General features: G+C 36.7%; 1 protein-coding gene and 1 long non-coding RNA gene across 2 annotated transcripts in view; one reads left to right on the top strand and one right to left on the bottom strand.

Annotated features, from left to right (window-relative positions):
• Positions 1-2370: 2370 nt before the first annotated feature.
• Positions 2371-20695, top strand: part of cntn3b (contactin 3b) — a 92594-nt gene continuing 74269 nt past the window's right edge. The window contains exons 1-3 of the mRNA XM_038299878.1: positions 2371-2457; positions 2530-2863; positions 14075-14209. Coding sequence (XP_038155806.1) covers positions 14155-14209 — 55 coding nt within the window. The 5' untranslated portion in view covers positions 2371-2457; positions 2530-2863; positions 14075-14154. The remainder of the gene's footprint in view (positions 2458-2529; positions 2864-14074; positions 14210-20695) is intronic.
• On the bottom strand, positions 9923-20359 carry LOC119792983. The gene is made up of 3 exons (XR_005282054.1): positions 20220-20359; positions 16372-16373; positions 9923-9933 (listed from the first exon to the last, which is right to left on the bottom strand). It is a non-coding gene; the product is annotated as an uncharacterized LOC119792983 (long non-coding RNA).

The following is a 20695-nucleotide window of genomic DNA, read 5'->3' as shown; positions in this document are numbered from 1 at the left end:
AGACGCCATGTTTTATGAGTAACTTACACTAAACGTATGTCAATGATCAGATAACTTACCTGTAACTTATGCCCCACATATGACATACGCTGGCATACGTCGGGAAATTATTAGCATGCTTAAAATTTCTGGATGTGTGCCTGCATGCTTCAGTGTGCTCATAACCTATACAAAACATACCCATAAGTTTTCCAACATATCTCAGTGTTTTTGCTAGATTGTACATTAGGGATATAGTGGTCTAAATCATGAAGGTGTTAAAGGGGCTTTACTTGGCTCCTCATGAGTGTTTTCCCCTGACGTCTCCTGGTTTTTGGTTTACTGCATGCTGTTCTTTGATTTTGTTTCTGTTTTTGTCAGTCAAACAGCAAAAACTCATCTCTGCCTCCTCATCTCTGCATGTGCCTAACAGTTAGCAAAATAGTCTGTAAAGACCGGCCAAATTGTCCTCACTCCAAAGGTTAAGAGCTGAAACTGGTCATCACTCCTATTCTAGAATGGGATCAAACACATAACGGCTTAGATTTAACAAACACTGGATCAAACATTTCAACCCTTGAAATGGGAGTCTCTTCATTCATTACACGTGGCCCTTTTAAACTTCACACAAACATGATCAGACACTATTGAACTTCTTCCACAGGGCAAAATAGGGCTTATAAAAGCACTTTAGTTAAACCGTACAAGCAGACAAGTTTATTCATATAGTTAGTCTTTCAGTAGCTAATTTCTGCAAGCCATTGTTGGTATGAGGCTTTGTAAAAGGATTCACCTTGGCATTTGCTGCCATACAACTGGGATTTACAATTGATTGTTTGAGAGTTATTTCAGTTATAAAACATAGAGACAACTCTAAGGATTTTTTATTTCATAAAAAATAGGGCAAAATAAACCAAAAAGTAGCGTTTACAGCTTCCGTTTTTCTAATTGTTTACAACAGCAGCCACTCCTCAAAATTAACATAAAGAATCGTCTCACAGTCTCCAAAATCTTATCTTAATGATCTCCAACTATCTTGGGTAAACGCTGAGCTGAGGAGACAAAAGCAAATTTGTTGTTGTAGTTGAGATGGTGTTTCTTTCATCCTAACCATCAGTGTTTCTTTAGAAATTTAAAATAACAAAAAATAAAATAAAGATATCTAAAATGTTGATACATTTAGAGGACATAATTAATCCCAGCCAACCCCCCCTTCCATAATTGTGCAGTGACATCATTCTGTGATCCTTGACTCATCAGTTTAAGCTGTGGAATGTAACTATCAGAATATGAGACAATTGGCCAGTTTTTTCCATTTCTAGTTAATAGTGATTTTTTGAGTTTGAGTTTTTTCTTGTTGTCAGGATTTGGTTGAGGTTTTGGGGACCCAAATGCAGAAGCTGGGAGGCAGAGGTGAATTTGTGTAGTTTTAATTGAGTGTTCTCAACAGGTAACTGAGGCAGGAATCATGGCATCATCAGGGAAAACATGCATGAGGAGCTAGGGAAAGACGGGGAACAAGCAGTGAGGAACTGCACAGGGAGAATATGTTTGGCTGACTGAACAAAGAAAGGACTAACTAGCTGATTGGGAGCAGGTGTGAACGAAAGGAGCTAGAGAAAAGAGGGCAACAAAGAAAAACCTTAGAACTCAAATATATTCAGAAAACACAACAAAATAGGAACTAAACCAATAAAACTAGAAAACATGGAGCAAAATAAAACGGAAAACTTAACAGAACCAAGACGATGACAATTGTGAATAAATATTTGTATTTCATTTCAGACTGCAAAATAAACAGACAAGAAAAGAGAGATAGAAAAAGATTAGCTTGAATATTTAGTTTGAAGAGAAAAATCGAATTTCTTAAATGTTGAGGGTTTCCCAAAGTTTGAGCGAAACACCAATGCATGTATAGAAAAATATCATCTAAATGTATTGGCCACACTGGGTCACTCTTCAGCTCATTGGCCACAAGTATCCGTTGCAGGGACTGGAAGTCAAATAAGCGGCTATTTCAGCAAGATGTTCAAATCTCTACACAATATTTGCTCTTAATGTCTCACCTAGAAAATTGTACAGGCCTAATAGAACAGATTAGAATATATATAGAACGCTTTTAATGTCATGATACATCAATGAACAATGGAACTGACTCGGCATGCCGCGGTTCAGCGCAAGAATAAAAAAGGGGATTGAAAGAAATAACTAACAATAAAATCACCAGACTGTCAGAATAAAAACACATTTCCAAATCCAGTTTTTTTTTTCACTCTGAGATGGACGCATTTTAATAATAAATGTCCAGAGATTAGATGGGCACTCACTCCAGCCGTGGAAATAGCAGGTGCCAATAGACTGCTGGCGCATTAGTGTGTGTGTGTGGCAAAGGGTCGGTTGCTTTTCTTTCCAAGCGTCACCAGTAGGCGCTTCTTCCTGCGCGCATCATAGAGAGCAAAAGCAGCGGATGCGCCCAATGTGAGTATCGCCTCAGTGCAGCGCAGTTTTCCTCCCTTCTCCACTCCTCAATCTCAGCTTCCCTCTATCCAGACTGCATCTTTCAGGAGCGCACTCAACGCGTCAAAGGAGCTCGAGGAAACACGTCGACCATCAGCTTCAGCCTCCACATTCACTTCTGGTCGTTGGATTAACGGGGGCAGAAGCGCTGTTTGACCAATCCCGTCCGAGTGAGCTGAATTGGGAAGACAAGGCGTAATTTCCCCACTCGGATCAAAGAGCGCCCTTTTTCTTTCTTCTTCTTTCTCTTTTTTTTCTTTCTCTCCTCTGAGAGTTGCAGTGTATTAAAAGCAACAAACCTAAAGGATACTGGACTTAACACTAAAGCCGGTTAATGAAGAGGAAAAAAAACAGCATCATAAGAGCAGTAAGTGTTCATTCTGATACTATCATTGCATGGTTTTAAATCTTTTCCTCTCCGCTTGGTGTTAAAATCAAACTCTGCTGCCAAGTTTGCAACTTCATTTAAAGCAAACTATGACGAAACACAGTTACATGAAGAGAGATGCGTCTTATCTTAATTTGTGAGGGAATATAATGACATGCTGAGGGATGTGCGTGCTGGTATAGTGCTCTTACAGTTTGCATTCACACACACACACACGAATGATGCTGATGGCTGTTTTTTTTAGACAAGCCTCAAATTGTTTGTATTGTCCTTCTGGGGATTCTCGCTGCTGGGGCTCATTTCCCTCCATCTAGGACAGAGTCCATATGGTGCTGCTTTGCTCTGTCAGACAGACGCAGCATCAGGACCAAAAGCTCCCACTCAAACTTGTTCTGTATACTCTAGTTTATTTGTTTTATGCATTTCATGGAAGGACACTTTACAAGACAAGCAGGTCCCATTCACATCCAACTAAAATGGACGTATGGAATCCAATCATTTTATATCCATGAAAAAGGAAAACACTCATCTAAATGATTTGGTGCATTATTAACAGCGCTATCCACATGTTGTCTGATAAGGTCTTATCTTCCTATTGTGTCTAAAAGGGATAATATTGAAAATGGAACACGGAAATTGTAATTAACTAGATCACTTTAACAGCTCAGCACAAATCTGCTATGTTCGGGAAAACCAAACATTTACCCACCAGTCAATTTGCACTCCCCCGTATTTATTTATTTTTATTCCCACTCAGATGGACGGAACAGCAAAAAGGAAAAATGCAGCCGACCGCATCTTCAAAGTATCCTCCTTATTCAGAAGGGACTGCACCCCCCCATCTGCTCAACCTCCTTCTCTTCATGTTTATTTATAGAGCCTTTTCACATATTTGGAGAATAACAAGCAGTAGCCAAATGAGAGGTGAACCATGTTTCTGGAGCCATGCAGGGAGTTATTCTGTAATGCACCAATATCCAGCATGGCAGCGCAGGGGGATGAGTTTGTGCTGTGGCACCATTTGCTTTCAAAAGCCCCTTTGATTGAACCAGAGAGGCAATTACAGTCCACAGCCAGTTTTCTTTTCTTTTTTTCCCCTTCAAAAGCTGTGAGATAAATTGAAGAGAATAAGAGAGAAAGGAAAAATTGTAAAGAGGGTGCCCAAGTGTCTCCTGACCTCCAGTCATGCGTTTAGTGGCTGTTTCTAGTTTCTATGTAGGTTGGGGGGGTGAGGGGGTTTGCAGGGAGATGGATCACTGCTCCCCTATCTTTTAAGTGCACTTATTCTCCTGCCCCCGGTGCTGGCCATAGGCTGCGTTTAACTTTGAGAGGATCAAAGATTGTATGGAAAACAGCACAGCTGGATGTGTGTTGGAGGATCCTTTCCAGATGTTGAGAGCAATGACAGTTATCAGTGTTACTTGAGGAATAACATAATCTGTCACATCTCTATGTTTAGCTGATTATTTAGTGTGTGTGTGTGAGTATGTGCATGCTGGGGGGCGGGTGGCGGTGACTTTCATTGGGCATGTGATAGTTTTTACAGTATTAATATAAGAACCTTGAGTGAAAGCAGTCTTCACAACATCAATGTAGGTCTGCCGAAATCTAAGACGGTAATGTTTGGCATTAAGTAGTTTTCATCCAAATGAAAGCAGCTCTAAAATTAAATGACAGTTGTGTGTTCCAAAAACATTAAAAACAACACACTGGCCTTGGTTTCCGAGTTTGAAGACATTTCGCTTCCAATCCAGGAAGCTTTTTCTGAGTCTACACACATCAGGAATGGGGTAAATGGTGGAACAGACGCTGAGATGAAGATTAAGATTAAGTGAACTCTCAGATTGTTTGTTCCACTTTATATAAAAAACATTAATCATAGAACAACATAATCATAGGCACTTAATATAGCAGTGCAATTTGTGCTCGCACTTGTGAACCATACCTAAATGAGGGCCTGTAAAGAAATCGAAAAGGCATATGAGCAGCTAAAATCTCTAATCAAAGCACATGCAAAGGTTTCCTCACTATTACATCCCTCTACCCAATGGTCAACAGGGCGAGTCGTACCTCAGAACAATACATAAATTTAACAAATTAGGAGGCATTCACACACTGTAAACCATTTTATACAGCTGTGACAACAGGGCATAATGTCGTATGATGGTTGCATTGCTCCGCTGGAGAAAATTAAAATGGAAAAATTAGGGGGGAAAAGCGGTGTTGATTGTTTATTGAAATATATGTGATCTGGTGCATGTTAATGTGTATTTATTGTATTTCATAACAGATTTTTTTTTGTGTGTTTTCACGTAGTCCAAGACATATTTCCCCTATCAGGACAATAAATTTAATCAAATGTAATCTAATCTAATCTAAACACGTTTACAGGGATCATCAAGGTTTCCTGACCCATTAACCCGTTTGTCAGCCGATTACACTCCCTAGATAGTTGCTGTTGGACCTACGTTCTGAATGGGGTTTAGTTTGAAAGCCACACCATCCCTCTTCATCAGCAGGCCAGCACACACTACCCCAGTGTACAAAAAAAAAACCAGAGAGCATTTTTTTATTCATATTAAATGTTATACTAGATTTTCTGGTGGGCAGTCTATCCAGACTTTTTTTTGTGTTTTTTTTCTTTTAGCCATCAGTTACTGTTGGCTCCCTGTCAACCGGCACTGACCAGCAAAACATCCCCCACTGGTGTTAAACATAATCAACAATTATTTAACTCTTTGTCTGAAAAAAACTTTTAGGAGCATAATTATTTTGTACATTTATCCATAAAGTGAAGATATCCCAGTCATCGCAAAGTACAATACTGCCTGCTGGCTAGGAAGATGTTGTTAATGTGATCAGTTTCTGTTTCCATTCATACTTTCTTTATTTGTTGGACCAATATTGTCACTACCAAACATGTTTATCAAACTTGCCACCTCACTCAAAACGTATATTTCTGCTTTTGTTTCTCTTCCCCGTGGTTGCCATCGGTAACCATGAAATAACATTGATCAGCTGGCTCATTTGAATACACAGTGCTCTTCATGGGGTGCTTTGCATGGACATTTAATGGTTGATTGTTTCATAGGTGTGATTCATTAAGGAAATCGACTTTTTTTGTGTCTGCAGATTGATTTTATAAATCTGAAATATCTTTCTTTATGCCACTTGCTGATTCTATGTGTATGTACACTTTTAGTAGAGACGGCATGTAATCTTTGATAAATGAGACCCTGTGTTGCATCTCATTGAATTACTTCTAAACCAGTAAAATTATATGATGAAACGCATTAGGGGTTTAAAACTGTTGCATACCTTTATGCTGGTAATAGCAAAGGCCTACCTATAAAAAAAACATTGTGTCCTCAAGAAAATCAACATCACATGACTTTAACATCTCTGGTTACCTGCAATCCGCAGATTTCTACAGCTTAAATATCCTAGATTTTCAAATTAAATTAAATTAATTACAATTAATACACTGAATGAAGATTACCAGAAATTCACATGTTGTAACGTTTTTAATTTATCATATTTTATTTGAGTAAAAGGCTGAAAAAGAGTTAATACTTCTAGTTTTCTTTTCACATATCAAAGCTGACCTCTGCCACTGTTTCAGTGTTATTTGCACTAAAGGCTTTGAAGTGTTAAACATTGTGCTTAAAATCTGTATAATAAATTCAGGAAAAATTTGTCTTACTACTCCTTATATTATAAGTGTTAATCCAACAGCTAATGAGACAATTGATCGCAGTGATAACATGACATGACCTTTTATTAATGGCATCCATTTAAACATCCTCAAAACTTCAATGGCAAATGAAGAGGGCCCAATGTTTGAACAGATGTCACACAAATTTTCTTATCAAAATAAAAAGTTTTGTACTTCTTTCTCAACTGTGTGTGATAAAGCGAACGAGGCAAATTGAGAATTTAAGTGAAGATGTCTACAGATGTAGAGGTCTGTGTTTGAGAAGTTTACAGGGTCAACAGGTTCAAAACAGAATATGTTTAATTATACAACAAGAGGTCTAAACCAATAAACAAGAAAGTGACATTTTCAATGTGTTTTTAAAGGGTAAATAAGACATTTTTTTGGCTTGTGTTTTACTTTTTAAGTTGCCATGTAACTCCAACACCACTTGGTGCCGTTCTTTTTTGCACTTTAATCAGTGAGATTTGAGTTCTGCACCAGGATTTAATACATGTTTTGCATTTTGCGGTAGTATTTAGTGTATATAAAAAAAAAACTTGTGTTTTATTATCAGTCTTGCATAACAGAGAGAAAGCTGTAACACCTCAGTTTGGTGATGCTGGTGAAGCCAGACATCTTCAGGCATCATTAAAAGGTTGATCATAATAACATGACAGAATAAAGAAGCCTTTGTTTTATTTTGTGTTAACCCTTTAGCAGCTTTCATACTGAAGACATTGCCTTTAATTTTGTATTTGTATTTTTAGTCGCCTGGCTGAAGAAAAAACGCATCTGTTTTTGTGAATTCTTCATTTACTGGCCAAAGCCCAGAGCAGCTGTGTGTTCAGATTGTGTGGAGGCTTCTTGTCTCCGAGGTTCTCCTTCAGAGTGATTGGATGGAGATGGCAGCAGATAGCCGTAGAGACAATAACAACACTAGAATGAGTGCATCAGATGCTATGCTAAATTCACACCCAGTCGACCAGTGGTGTTCAATTTGCTCAGAATGAGCCTTTATTTTCCTTGCATGATCTGATAGTGCAGATCTCCCAGGTTTGTTGCACTTCCTTACAGCTTGTGATTTGAAATGCAGACCTAGAGCATGTGCGGCACTTTGATAAAAAGTCTCCTTTCCTTCCTACCTTATTAGATTCTTTTGCAATTATGTTGCCCTCAGGGGGAGGGGGGGATGAATGCCTTTAAACACCTCTCCTATCAATTATGCGCCAAACAACAGCCCCACTAACCAAGAAGTCATCTCATTTACTCTGCAATGCGTTTAGCCAATGACTTCCATTAGGTTTAGCTTCTGTGGAGGTGAAAGTGCAACGCCTCATTACATTTGGCACAGCAATCTTTCTCTCATCATTTCAGCTGAGCAACCTAGAGGGAGGGAGGGGTAAGAAATAGCACAGTATCTTAAGTTCAACAAATCTAAGAGAGGAAAATTGCTTTTAATTTTGTTTTTCTTTCGACATCCAGAAATTTAGATGGTTTTCTTCTCTTAGATTTGGAAAAGTTTCAGGTGCTCCTTTTTCTGAAAAGGTAAAAGTTGTTTTAAAGGTTTGAAATGTCCAAATAGCAAAAGAAAAATACATAAAAGAGAAAGACCTGTGTGAATCTGCTTTAGAAATATGTATTCATCCCTTTATCCCACATTTATTTTGATTTACATAATACGAATACACAAAATGCTTCAAAATGAAAGGAGTCCTTTTAGGTTTTCTAAGCTCAGGGACTTACATTCATTATATCGGCTGATACTCTCTGCTATGGACTGTTTGATTTTCAAGGACGTTTTTTCCTAAGGAACTTTTCCTTTTATCATCTTGAAACTTGTAGGACTGAAGGGTCGAGATAGCAAGAATGGATCATCCAGGAAGACGATGGTCCTTAATGCTACACTCAAACTAAAAAATACAGCACACATTTTTTTCCTCTTTCCGATAGCCCCTCAAAACATGAAATCCAATGCAACGACTCTTTAGAGTAGCAAAACTCCCACAAAATTTTGAAAGACACCAGGAAATTCACCCTGAATTTGGCTGTGCCTGCAATTATAGCAGATGAGGAACAATTACTGGCACTGAAACAGTCAAGCAACACCAACACTAGCCATTAAGCTATAATCAAACAAATGTCATGATGAGATGTTTTTTTTTTAGACTTTATGCCTCAGGAAAAGGCATGGTGTGGACAAAGATTCTCCACATCCTGCCTCTCATGTGAGTCTTGAACCAATACATCTGTGTAGGTCTAAGTCAAGTATTCCAAAGATAGCTCAGGGTTAATCCACACAACAGGGTTGTGTGGATAGGATAATAGTTTGAGTTGAATTTTTAATCCTTAAAGGCGTATCATTTTCCACTTACTGTGATGTAGGTCAGAGCTCAAGAAAAGCCCCTCCTGTTTTCTCAGAATTGCATTGTTAGAGCTTACCATTCCACATGAGGAAATTAAACCCGTGTCCACAGTTTTGAGCAATAAATAAGTCGAGACTTCAAGTGATGCTGAAATTCATGGGGAATGGATGTAAATGTCAGCAGCAGCATACTCACTATTGCAATGTTTAGCTTTTAATTAAATGCCACACACTTCATACTGCATCATCAATACCATTGTCAGTGCTATCTGCTTAACACTATTATACGCCCATTAAAATGGTCCATTATAGACAACATTTGATAGATATACAGTTTTGTGGCTGCAAGAAGGCATTAGCGACGTCATCTGGAGTTGACTGTCAGAGCAAGAGGTAGTTCCTTTGGCAACAAGCACATTTTCCCAGCAACATGGGATGCTGTCTGAAGACATTACATATCTGACAAGGTTTACTGAGGGTCACATTAGACAGTTTGGTGGTCTTTCTAAGCAATGTCTTAGTTTTTTGTGTGCAATGGCCTGAACTTTAAATTGATAGTTAAGTCATATAACCTCACTGTGTAATGTACTTCATGGATTGCCTGTTTCTAGATTAAATTAATAAATATTCTGTAATGTTTGATGTACATTATCACCTTTTCCTCCTGTTTAATTTGTCTTGAACTGCCAAATCTTCATGTTTAACAATAGCACATGTCAATTGAGGTCTCTGTTTAAGTTGTTCAGCTATCCTTTGTTGGACAATAGCACAGAACATGATCATCATGAAACCAAAATGAGGTCCATGGGTTAGGGTCTGCAAAGCTCTGCAAAAGGGTCAAACTATAATGGTACCAGCTATGTCTACTTAGCTTCCTCTTTTTCTAATGATCTTGCTTGTTATCCCCTTTAGGCTCAGTGTATAGCAGAAAAAAATGCAACAAACCCCTTTTAATGAGATCATGGGCCATAACTGTGTTTCCATCCGATTCTCATGCTGATCAGGTGCAAACCTTTAAGGTGACAAGAAAAGCAAATGTAAATTAGACATGCTTCATCTATTGAAGCACATTAACCAGGGAATCCAAAATGCAATGTATTGGCTGTGATAAAAAGGGAAGTTCATATAGCGAGTATCACACATCAATAATGCACAATGGTTCTGATAAATGTGTCTCAACCACAAAAGTTGTACTTACTTTATCATATTCACCATTATTAACATGTTACATGCCCTCTGGAGACATTAACAGAGAAGTCCTAACCTAATACTAGTGTTTGGGATTGGACATCGTCAGGCAAATCAGCTGATCAGTCGTGAGTTAAATGTTTTCTTCAACAGAACTTATTTGACAAATATGTTTTCATCTTCTCTTTAGCACACTTACTCTTTTCTGAAAAAATAAATAAATCAATAACCACCTCAAGTTTTTTATTAGATTAAGTCTATTTATTCAAAATGTATTTGTTTCATCAAGGTCCTCTAATGCAATACTGCATTAGAAGACCTTTCCATTGATGGAAACACATTTTATATATGCTTTCAGAGCCCATTGCCAGGATAAAGAAATCAAAAGGGTGTTTTCTGTCAAGATTCACCCTAGGAAATTGTGTAGGATTTGTGGGTTCCATGTAGGGTTGTCACAATACTAAACTTTTCAACTCGATACCGATACTAAGGAGAATATTCGATACTCGATACCATTTTTGTTACCACAAGGATAAAAACAAAGACTCCAAAATTCTACAGAAATATTTTCATTAATAAATAAAATGCAATAAATAAATATAATAAAGGTTGTATGATGTGCACAATATTAAGCAAGCTTGATAAAAAACTTATAAAATTAAAATTAAGTGTTCCTTCCTTGGCTATGTTTTGCACACATAACAATGACACTAGCCAAACCAGTTAAGAAACAAAAATAATTCTCAGCAGCTGCACCTCTTACAGAAAAAAAAGTGTGACACTGAAAATTATTCAATCACACAGTGTTCAGAAAGTGCATTTTCCTCTATTCTGCACTTTAGATGAATGACTGCTTTGGTGCCACTGGTGGCACCTGGTGGATACTTTTAAAGACGAGTGTTGTATCCAGATACAACATTTCATTATTGATACTTTTTTGAGTATCGATACTTTTGACAACCCGAGTTCCATGTCAGTTCTCATGCTGGCAGTTCGTATCCATTCGTTGCTTCAGATCCAGGAAATGAAAAAATGTTATTCGCTATTCTCAGCAGGGTAACTGCTCAGATCTAATATGTACTGAGGTTATCTTTGTGCCATCTGTTTGCAGTTTATGTGCCACAATAATTTGATCAGTTGGAAGAACATTCTTTGATGACCTACCTTATACAGATTTTAATGACCAACAGACCAACAGTCATACACTCTCATAGGATGCAGGAAAAGTTGGTTTAATTGCTAAAATCTTCATCAGAATATTCTATAGTAATATCATAATTACATGCCTTCCTGTGATTGTGGACCCTATCTTAACATGCTTTAATATAAAGGTTACAATTACTTATTTTGAATATTCCCTAATGCAGAAAGAACTTTTACACAGCATGTAGCATATGCTTATATGTAACATACTATGCCTGTGCTGCTTTTACCTAAATCCTCAGCACTAATTAGCAGCCACTTTTTTCCTCCTATGTTTATTCTTCGCTGCTTCCTTAATAAGCCCATCCACCTAATTTGAATGTCCTTAATGTTGTTTTCACAAAATTGCAAAACTCCGACTAGCTTAACAAGCAACAAATTCAGGATGAGTCCAGAATTTCAATTTATTAGTGTTTAATAGTATGTGTTATATTGTCTTTGCTCTAATTTGTGTTGAACAAAAAAATACTTTTATCTTCAGGAAAAGCGCAGGGCATCAGGTGGGGCAGAGTAACAGCGTATTATAAATGTTGGAGTATAACATGTTGCATTCACTTTATGAATGATGCCAATTCAATCTTTTACACACAGCCATTGACATACAGTATGTTTAGCCCGAGTCATTGTTAGTAGCATCCTGCCGTATTTCAGACTTTGTAGCACATAGGTGGACGAAAGGATGGCTGCCCCTGATTCATGTTCTATCAAATAATTTTAAGTCTGCAGCTGACAGAAATAATTATATTTAATGGTTAAGGCTATATTTTAGTGTGGGGTTTAATAACACTTCTGTACGACCTCAAAGCATTTCAGTGCATTTCCTAACAAGGAAAGCATGCAAATCCTTAATACTTTTTTAAAAGTACAGTTTCTGTGTAATTTTTCAGAGCACCAGGTCTAGATATAGATATGTTACTGCTACCAGTGTATAATAATGTTTTAAAATGTAAACTTTTTAAAATGGTTAGAAATAATCTATCCTGATATGCCAGGTTTTAATATTGTATTAAAAAGATGCCATAGAAAGTGCCAGAATGTGGAGAGATTTTGTTGGCTACATAAAGGAAGGAGAAACAGAGAAAGTGCTCCTCTTGTTTTTCTTGAATTCATAAAAAATCCAGCAACTACTCAGCTTTTTAGAGACCTTAATATTTATTTCCAAATACATAACAGTGACAAAACTCAGTCTACACAATTTAGCCAAAGGAATGGTCTAGTGTGACACACATGCAGATGAGGGATGGGTATGTCACCTATGTAACTGCTTTACATGTGCACCATAAAGATGTCACTGTGTTGGAACCAGTATGATTGTAAAGGTACCAACACAAACAAACACGTGTCATCACATCGCATTGGAAATAGAGCAACCCATATGCCTAGCAATTGCACAACCGTACCATCTGCCCTGAGGCATTCTCATAAACCCTGTCAAACTCAGTTAATTGCTAGTATTTCTATTTGATTTTCTGCCTTTGTTCGGTTTCTCTCACTTTATTGACAAACTGTCAGTTGGTAAGAAAAATGTGTAGTACATTTCTAGATGTTACTAAATGAATAATGTACGTACCATATCTAGTTGGCTGTTGGATTAGATTATGCTATAAAACCCTTTGTCGGATGAGGAAAGAAAAAAAGACACAATTAGTTTGAAAAATTTTAAGAAGCCAAAATTATGTGGTTTTATAGTCAATGTAGCACACTTAATAAGGCTATTCTAACAGGATGAGTAACAAATTTAGCATAAAGTTTAAAAAGTGTTCCTTACGCAATCCGTCACTCCTCTTCCCTCCATTAAAGACATTTCATCCCAGTGCTGTGTGTCCCTACCCCGTAACGTCATCCATGACCCCTCACAACCCCACCATGGACTGTTCTCCTGTTGCCCTCTGGGAAGAGGCTTTGCAGCATTAGATGCAGGTCCAGCAGATTCTGCAACAATTTCTTTCCCACTGCCAGACAGTTCATCAGACTGCTGAACTGTTTAAAAACTAAATGATGTCACAAACTCTGCATCACACTGACAACACCAAACCAAAAATACTGCATATTTGCACCATATATATATTAATCTAAAAATTAGGCTCTGAACTTCCATATCAATGCGTTTTTGCAACATGTTTTTTTCTCCCACACTGTTTACATTTGATCACTGCTGCATTTACTGTCTGAAACGCTGTACTAAATGAAATTCTGTTTTGTATACACTTTGTGTATAGAAAATGACAATGAGAGTTGTCTAAGCCTAAGTAAGTCTAAGTCTAACCACATCGTTAGTAGGTGGAGGCATTTTTTAGTCGAATGCCGGTAAATAGTCTGCAAGCAAATATTAAAGGTCAAATTAGGGTAGAAAAGCATTTTTTTGAGGTCAGACATTTTCTTTTCTCACTCCTATTTAAAACTGAAATATGTTCTTGTTAGGTGGCATAAAACAGGCACAGCAAAAGAAAACAGCTATTTAGCAGCTGTTGCAGCTTTTTATGTGCCACCTGAAAATTGTACTCCATCCTTGTATATCCTCATGGTTTTTTCGACTGCTTGTTCTTCTGTTTTCCACTTGTCTCCTCACACTTCCTCGAGATTCTCTTTCCCCTCACTCAGTGTAACTCCAAAATAATAAGAACCAATTATGCAACTTACTAGCGCTGTAATCATATTTTCTCTCCCACTGTATGTATGCTTGTCGTATTTGGATCAAAATGTCACATTTTAATCACACCCATAATTACTTTCTCTTCAGATTAAAATCTTCTATTCAAGGGAGAGCATTCCATTCAGAAGCAATTGGATGAGAGACTCATTAGCCCTCAGCAACTAAAGATGATGTTACCATGGAAACAAATTGTTCTGCTATCAATCACTGGATGCCTTGCAGGTAAGACATCGTAGCACATATTGTATTTCAGTCTCACTACACTGCAGCTTGATGTCATGGTTGATGTCACCAGAATATTTTTCTAAAAATGTGTCTGGGGTATATTCATTACACACAATTACTTTTTGCCACTTTTGTGTTTCTCTGTGGTGTAACACATTGCAGTGTTATAAAGAAATATCTTTTTCCAGATTTTTTTCTTCACACTTCAGTGTTTCAGATCATCCGAAATGTTTAATATCAGAACAAAATAATTGGAGTAAATATATATATTTTTTTCAAAGGCTAATGTCTTTCATTAAGGGAGCAAGATGTTGAACCCAACCTGACACTATGTGGAAAAGTAGTTGAACTCTAAACCTTGCACCTTGTTCTGCCACCCTTCTCAGTTAAAATGGCCATTAAGTATTTGTAATTACTGCTACTCTAAAACCTTTAGTTTGTATTTTCTAAGCCATTCAAAAGCTGAATTTAGTGGTGGGTTTTGTTGTTTTATCTAGATGTATAATCCAAGATGGCTTGAGTTTAAGGACACATATTGATGAGGGGGTGTTCTCTAATCAAGATGTTCCTCTAGAGCAGGGATCGGCAACCCAAACTGTTCAAAGAGCCATATTGGACCAAAAAATAATAATAAATGTCTGGAGCCACAAAAAAATTCAAAGTCTTATTTAACAGCAGTAGGGGAGTTTGAAGATGCAATCCACTTCTTAAATCTGTCTTTGTGCTCCTGTAATCTATCCAGAAGTACTGAAATCACACATTTTCTCACACTCCCAACTTGGTGGTTGGCTGCAAATTTAGCATGCCTTCCCTGGAAATGCCTTTCCATATGACTCTTTTTATTACTTGACAACTTCTCGTAACAAAGCAAACATGCAGGCAATCCTTCAGAATTGATAATGAAAGTCTTCTGTTCTTATCAGTTATCTTCCTTTTTTTATCTTCCAGTTTGTTTACAACAACCACATGCCTGGCATCGCGCCACGCTGAAACGTGTTTGCAGGCTATTACCCAAATCTCCGTTGACAGAAATTTATTGTTTGAATTTATTTATTATACAAATTTTTATAGCATTGGAAAACGTAATGGATGTTTGCTTGTCTTCTTGCACACCATATTAAAACAAGCAAAAAAAAAAAATCCACTTTTTTTTTTTCTCTTTTTCCGCTTTCATACAATTTTGAAAAAGCTCCAGGGAGCCGCAAGGATAAAGGGCGTTATGCGGCTCTGGAGTAGCGGGTTCTCTAAACCCTGCTCTAGAATACAGAATGTATGGCTCCATTTACTATGGAGAGTTGTCTATGATCTCGAGCAGAATAGCAGCCTCAGATCATTACACTTTGATCACCACATTTGAGTTTATTACCTATGGTAGGTTAACCACTCCTAGAAGGTTTACCATTTAAATGTGATTTTGCATTTATAGAGAATTGGTTTCTTTTGTGGTTCACTTATATCACAAAACCCTGATACTAGCTTTGTATCCCTCTTCCATACTGACAGAGTATTGCATTAGAAGATCTTGAGTATCGCATTAGAAGATTTTGATGGAAACAACAAAATGCAGAGAAACGCTTGAGATGGATTTTGAATTTCTTAAAAAAATTGTAAATGCACTAAAAAGGAGATAAAACGATGCTTTTCCGAATAAGTTTTGACATAGGAAATATTTACCTTACATCACTGATCACCTGTTTCCGGTGCCACTGGAGTCCTTAATGCAGCATTAGAATTACTCTTATGTCTTGATGTCTCAAGATGGCATGAACCATTACTAATGCTAGCTGTCATGATAAAATAACTACAACTTGAGTACATTCTTTAAAACCTTGATCCATCACTCATGTGTGGTCTGCACACGCTTGGGAAATCTACTTTCCTTTTTACTAAAGCCAAGTGAACATCATCATATGACAGTATTGCTCTACAGAGCCCTGCTATTTTGCTCAAAGTTTGCTCAAAATTTGCCACAAATTTGGATGGAAACATGGCAGGTCTTTTTCTCCAATTTCTTCTTGAATTTCTCTGAATTGGGTATAATGTGGCTATATGTTTCCGGTGAAGCTTACCAAAATTAAGTTTTTACTATTCAATAATTTATTATCCATTGGGGAGGGTTCTGTTCTTTATTCATCAGTTAAAAACGTTTCTATTATAACGGCTTCAGAGTTAACTAACACATTTTCTTTGACATATGCATTACAGAGAAGATGAGAGAAGCAGAGGAGTTGTTATTAACTGCAGAAGCTGCATAAACCATAAATGTTATACTGATTAAGCTGGAGGGATTACAGGGTTGTACAGTTTTCCAGCATGATGTCCTTCACCATTCCCCAGTGCCCTGCTGCACATTTAGAGACCACTGCACAGACACCTGGGACTCCTATTCCTGTTCTGGTCTGTCCAGATCTTTATCAGGATCCATGCAATGAATCTAGCCTCACATTTTAGCCCAATCTACTTTTCCCTGGGCTTCATTTTGCCCTTGCGCAGCCACCTGGGATTTGAGCAGGAGAGGCACAGACACTCTACCGGAATGTCAACCCTTGTTCAAATGACATTGTAGCTCCCAGTGAAAGTTATTCAAATTGGCTCATGGGTAATTCACGCATTTAGCCCAAGGGAGGAATGGATCCAGTCTCACCTTCCCCTAGCGAAGCAAGTGTTTTTAGAAGGGCCTTGGTCTCTCTATCTGTTGGTGCCTGTTCTTATTCATTGTTTTGATTGTAAAACGGAAGCAACTGCAATCTTCCATTGGCAATCTGGAATATCTTTCTAAATGTTTTTTGGGGCATTATTTTTTATAATGTAGCCACAAAATTATTATTTCATTGTTTCAGTTTAGATACTATGCTGACACAAAGTTGTGGATAATTTAAAGGTGAAAGCAGAACTAGCATTTATGTTTTTTTTTTTTTATGTCTTATATCACCTGCAATACAAGTTGGAAGTAAAGCATTTATCAAAGCATCCAAAAGGTTGTAGTAACACTAAAGGAACTTCAGGAATTAAAAACTAAGGTGGAGAAATATGTTGAAAACTATTTGTACCACTAACTAGCAATATTGACCTAAATTGACAAGGATTTTATTTTGGAGCTTAACTTTCTGGGCAAGGAGATTTATCTTACAAGTGAGCAGGACGAAAGCTCATACCTTAGTGAAGAGGAAAATTTTACCCAAATAGCTGTGATTGGTTGTTGGAATAGTTTCCTAGTAACAATTGAAAGATATTAACTGATCACAGAGTTTATACTGGGTTAAGTAATATGTGTCATAATGAAGAAACCTAGCCCTGATTAATTAAATTGTCATACTCTGTTGCATCTCATTTGCATCCGGATAATTATTTTGAATTTCTTATTATCCTTATGCACCATACTGGTCGTTTTGCCTCTCTATCTAGTGAATATCAATATGTATTCACCTGTGAGCATAGGGCTCTAATTGTCTGCTTCTATAAAGTGGTTTGATTTGGCAAACAAGTATAAAAAGGAGAAATAAAGGTTGAGAATGGGAGGAGGATTTACTGTTAAAGTCGGTCCTGCTAATAGGATATAAACCAAGGCTGAGGATTTTTGTTCATTTAGAGCTTGATCATGAGAGATATCAAATAAGGGGGACTTAATTGCTGTGCAATAATTTTTTTGCCTTTGCAACAAACAGGCAAATGTTAAGACATCCAAACCAGATTGTTTCCAGACTACTAAAATAAAAGTTTGAGAGTGCCCGTAAAATAAAAGATGCCGTTCAAAGCCATATAATTTCAACTTTTCATTATCAAAAAATAATAATTGAAAATAATATATATAGTTGAAGTTGAAGTTGAAGTTGAAGTTGAAGTTGAAATTTTAATTACCACAAAAAAACTCGGAAAGCAGTCCGTGATGCCAGAATGTCTATCATCCTTCCTCAATTTTCTGTGCCCACCTGTAGAGAAGTTTTATTTTTATCAATATTATTATACTATTGGTACTTCTGATGGTCCAAATACATGTGAGATGGCACCTGACCTTCAGAGGTACTAAAAAAACATGCAGAGTCCAATTAGAAAAAAAAACAACAACAAAAAACGCACATGGTAAATGTTCACATTTTCATACCCTCCACCCATAAATGCATTAGAATGATCAGAATATGATCTGCAAATTGATAAAGGAAAAGACCCAAAATAAGGTTTGTGAAGATGTGAAATCATGTTGCACCTTCTTTGTAGATCCACTCTGTACATACAAAATGTACGTGCAAATGTTTTAAGACACATAAACCTTCTGAAGGTCATGGCTTCGTTCACTTTATAATAATGGTTATTCATCATTTTTTTCTACTATTGATTTATTGTTCTTAAAATTAGCATTTTATATGGGCACTTGAAAGCTTTTCCTGAAGGGGAAGATAGATATATTCAAGTTTTTTATGACTTAACTAAGAATTACTTTTAATTCGTAAATACTGGCTCTGGACTTTGTAAAAAAGAGACAAGAAAAAACCTATTACTAAAATAAAAAGCATAAGAAATCCTGTTTGAAGACTGTATTTAGCAACAGAAATCTAGATGTTGATAGTATATGAAACAATTTCTGGTGATCTCAAAATGTAACATTCTCTACACATTACCCTGAACATCACACAAACAAAATGAAATATTGTCGTAAATGCTTTTTGTCAACTGAGACAATGAGCTTACAGTGAAAGAGAAGATGGACTATGCTAAATACAAGATATATCCAGGAGAAAACCTGCTAGAAGCTGAACCTACATATAATTGGAAATTTGAAGGAATGTAAAAAATAATAAATACATTCTATCCAATCTGACGAAAGATTGTTTTTTTGCAAAGAGGAATGGGAACATCTTCAGTCTCTATTGTGGAAAGCAAGATGTGCTGAGAAACTATGGTCTTTGTATCGACTCAAGGGGTTAACACATGATGCACATTCCACTTTTCAGTTTTTTTTATGTTTGTTTGAAAAAATATAAAATCATATATCTTTTTTCTCCTGCTCCACAACTACATGTAGTCTATCAATTATAGTGTAACAAAATAAAAGAAAAACATTTTTCTGCTTATTTTTGAGAGAGGTTAAGGTTAACTGTAAGGCTATCCTCAAATTTGTTCATATTAAGATATAAAAATCTGTTGTCCTAAATTCACAGGAACAATAGCAGAGGTAATGAATATTTACCAAAAAAATTACCACATTAATCAGTCGTTTAGTGTTGAGAACCATATTCTTTCCTATGAATTAGAAAACAGAGTATAATCAAGCAGTTCATTGACGATTAGTTGATAGGTCTACTCGACATAATAAATGCAGGCTGATTACAGCACTGAAGCATTTGAATTGCTTAATAACATAAACAGGAAGTAAAGATATCAGTAGTGAATCTGGGGTTCATCATATTTAACAGAAGACAATGATTTTGCAAACATATTACAGACATTTTTGTTTACATTTTTTTTAGTAAAGGAGAAAGTCATCTCTACCCCCACAAAAATAGCATTGCCCTTGCTTAACTCTGCTGTAAACTTTGTGGGAGTATGATTAGAAATAATACAGAAAACATGGATTGTTTGGAAGCGCTGCCTGAAAAAAATTGTTTTGTGTTGAAGAATTTTTAAAGTTGACCGGACTTGACTTCATTTAAGGGATGTAGTGGCTTAGACAAACGAGATTTATCTGCAGTGTCATATTTGATTTGGATGACAATATGACATTTACTGATATCACAAGGTTATGTATCCTGATGCAATTTTGATTCAATTCAATTCACAAGTCTGCACTTGATTTATCATCTGTTCATCTATCACAGGTATTTACATTTACACCACCTCACAAAAAAAAGAAAAAAGTTCAAACATGATTCTACCAGTTTGTTTCTTATCTCTTACCCGTATTGGACATCCCACTTTGGCAGCACCTGACACAGGTTTCCTAAGATGAATACGGCAATCTTTTTCATTACAATGTGATAGGCTAAGAGAACATTGTCATAGAGAACATGACTCTAGGGCAGGGGTCTGCAACCTGCGGCTCTAGAGCCACATACGGCTCTTTGGACCCCCTACAGCGGCTCTTAATAGTGGCTAAAATGTATATGAAGAGCTAAATAATGTACTAGTCTTAAATGTTTTCATAAACACAAGATTGAAAAGAATGACATTTTTCTTTGAATTAGCTTGGAATTTATGTGTTTAATATTATTTTAAAAGCTAAAAATACATAATTTGTTGGCAACTAATTTCCCAAATAAGATATAAAAAAAAAAAAAATAGGCTTTTTTTTTTAAGTCTTTTTTTTTTTCAAGTATTTTGAGGCCCTAAACAACTTTTACTTGGTCGGATTCGGGGCTAAATGGCTCTTTGGATATGAAAGGCTGCAGACCCCTGCTCTAGGGTATTAGTTTTATTTTATTTTTTTAGGAAATATTGTAAAGAAGTATTAGGGCCTTTTTCTGTGTGCAGCTTCAAAAACGAATAATC

Source organism: Cyprinodon tularosa, unplaced genomic scaffold (assembly GCF_016077235.1).
Source record: "Cyprinodon tularosa strain WSP-4 unplaced genomic scaffold, ASM1607723v1 ctg439, whole genome shotgun sequence".
NCBI classification, from domain to species: domain Eukaryota; kingdom Metazoa; phylum Chordata; class Actinopteri; order Cyprinodontiformes; family Cyprinodontidae; genus Cyprinodon; species Cyprinodon tularosa.
This window is presented reverse-complemented; position numbering and strand designations above follow the sequence as displayed.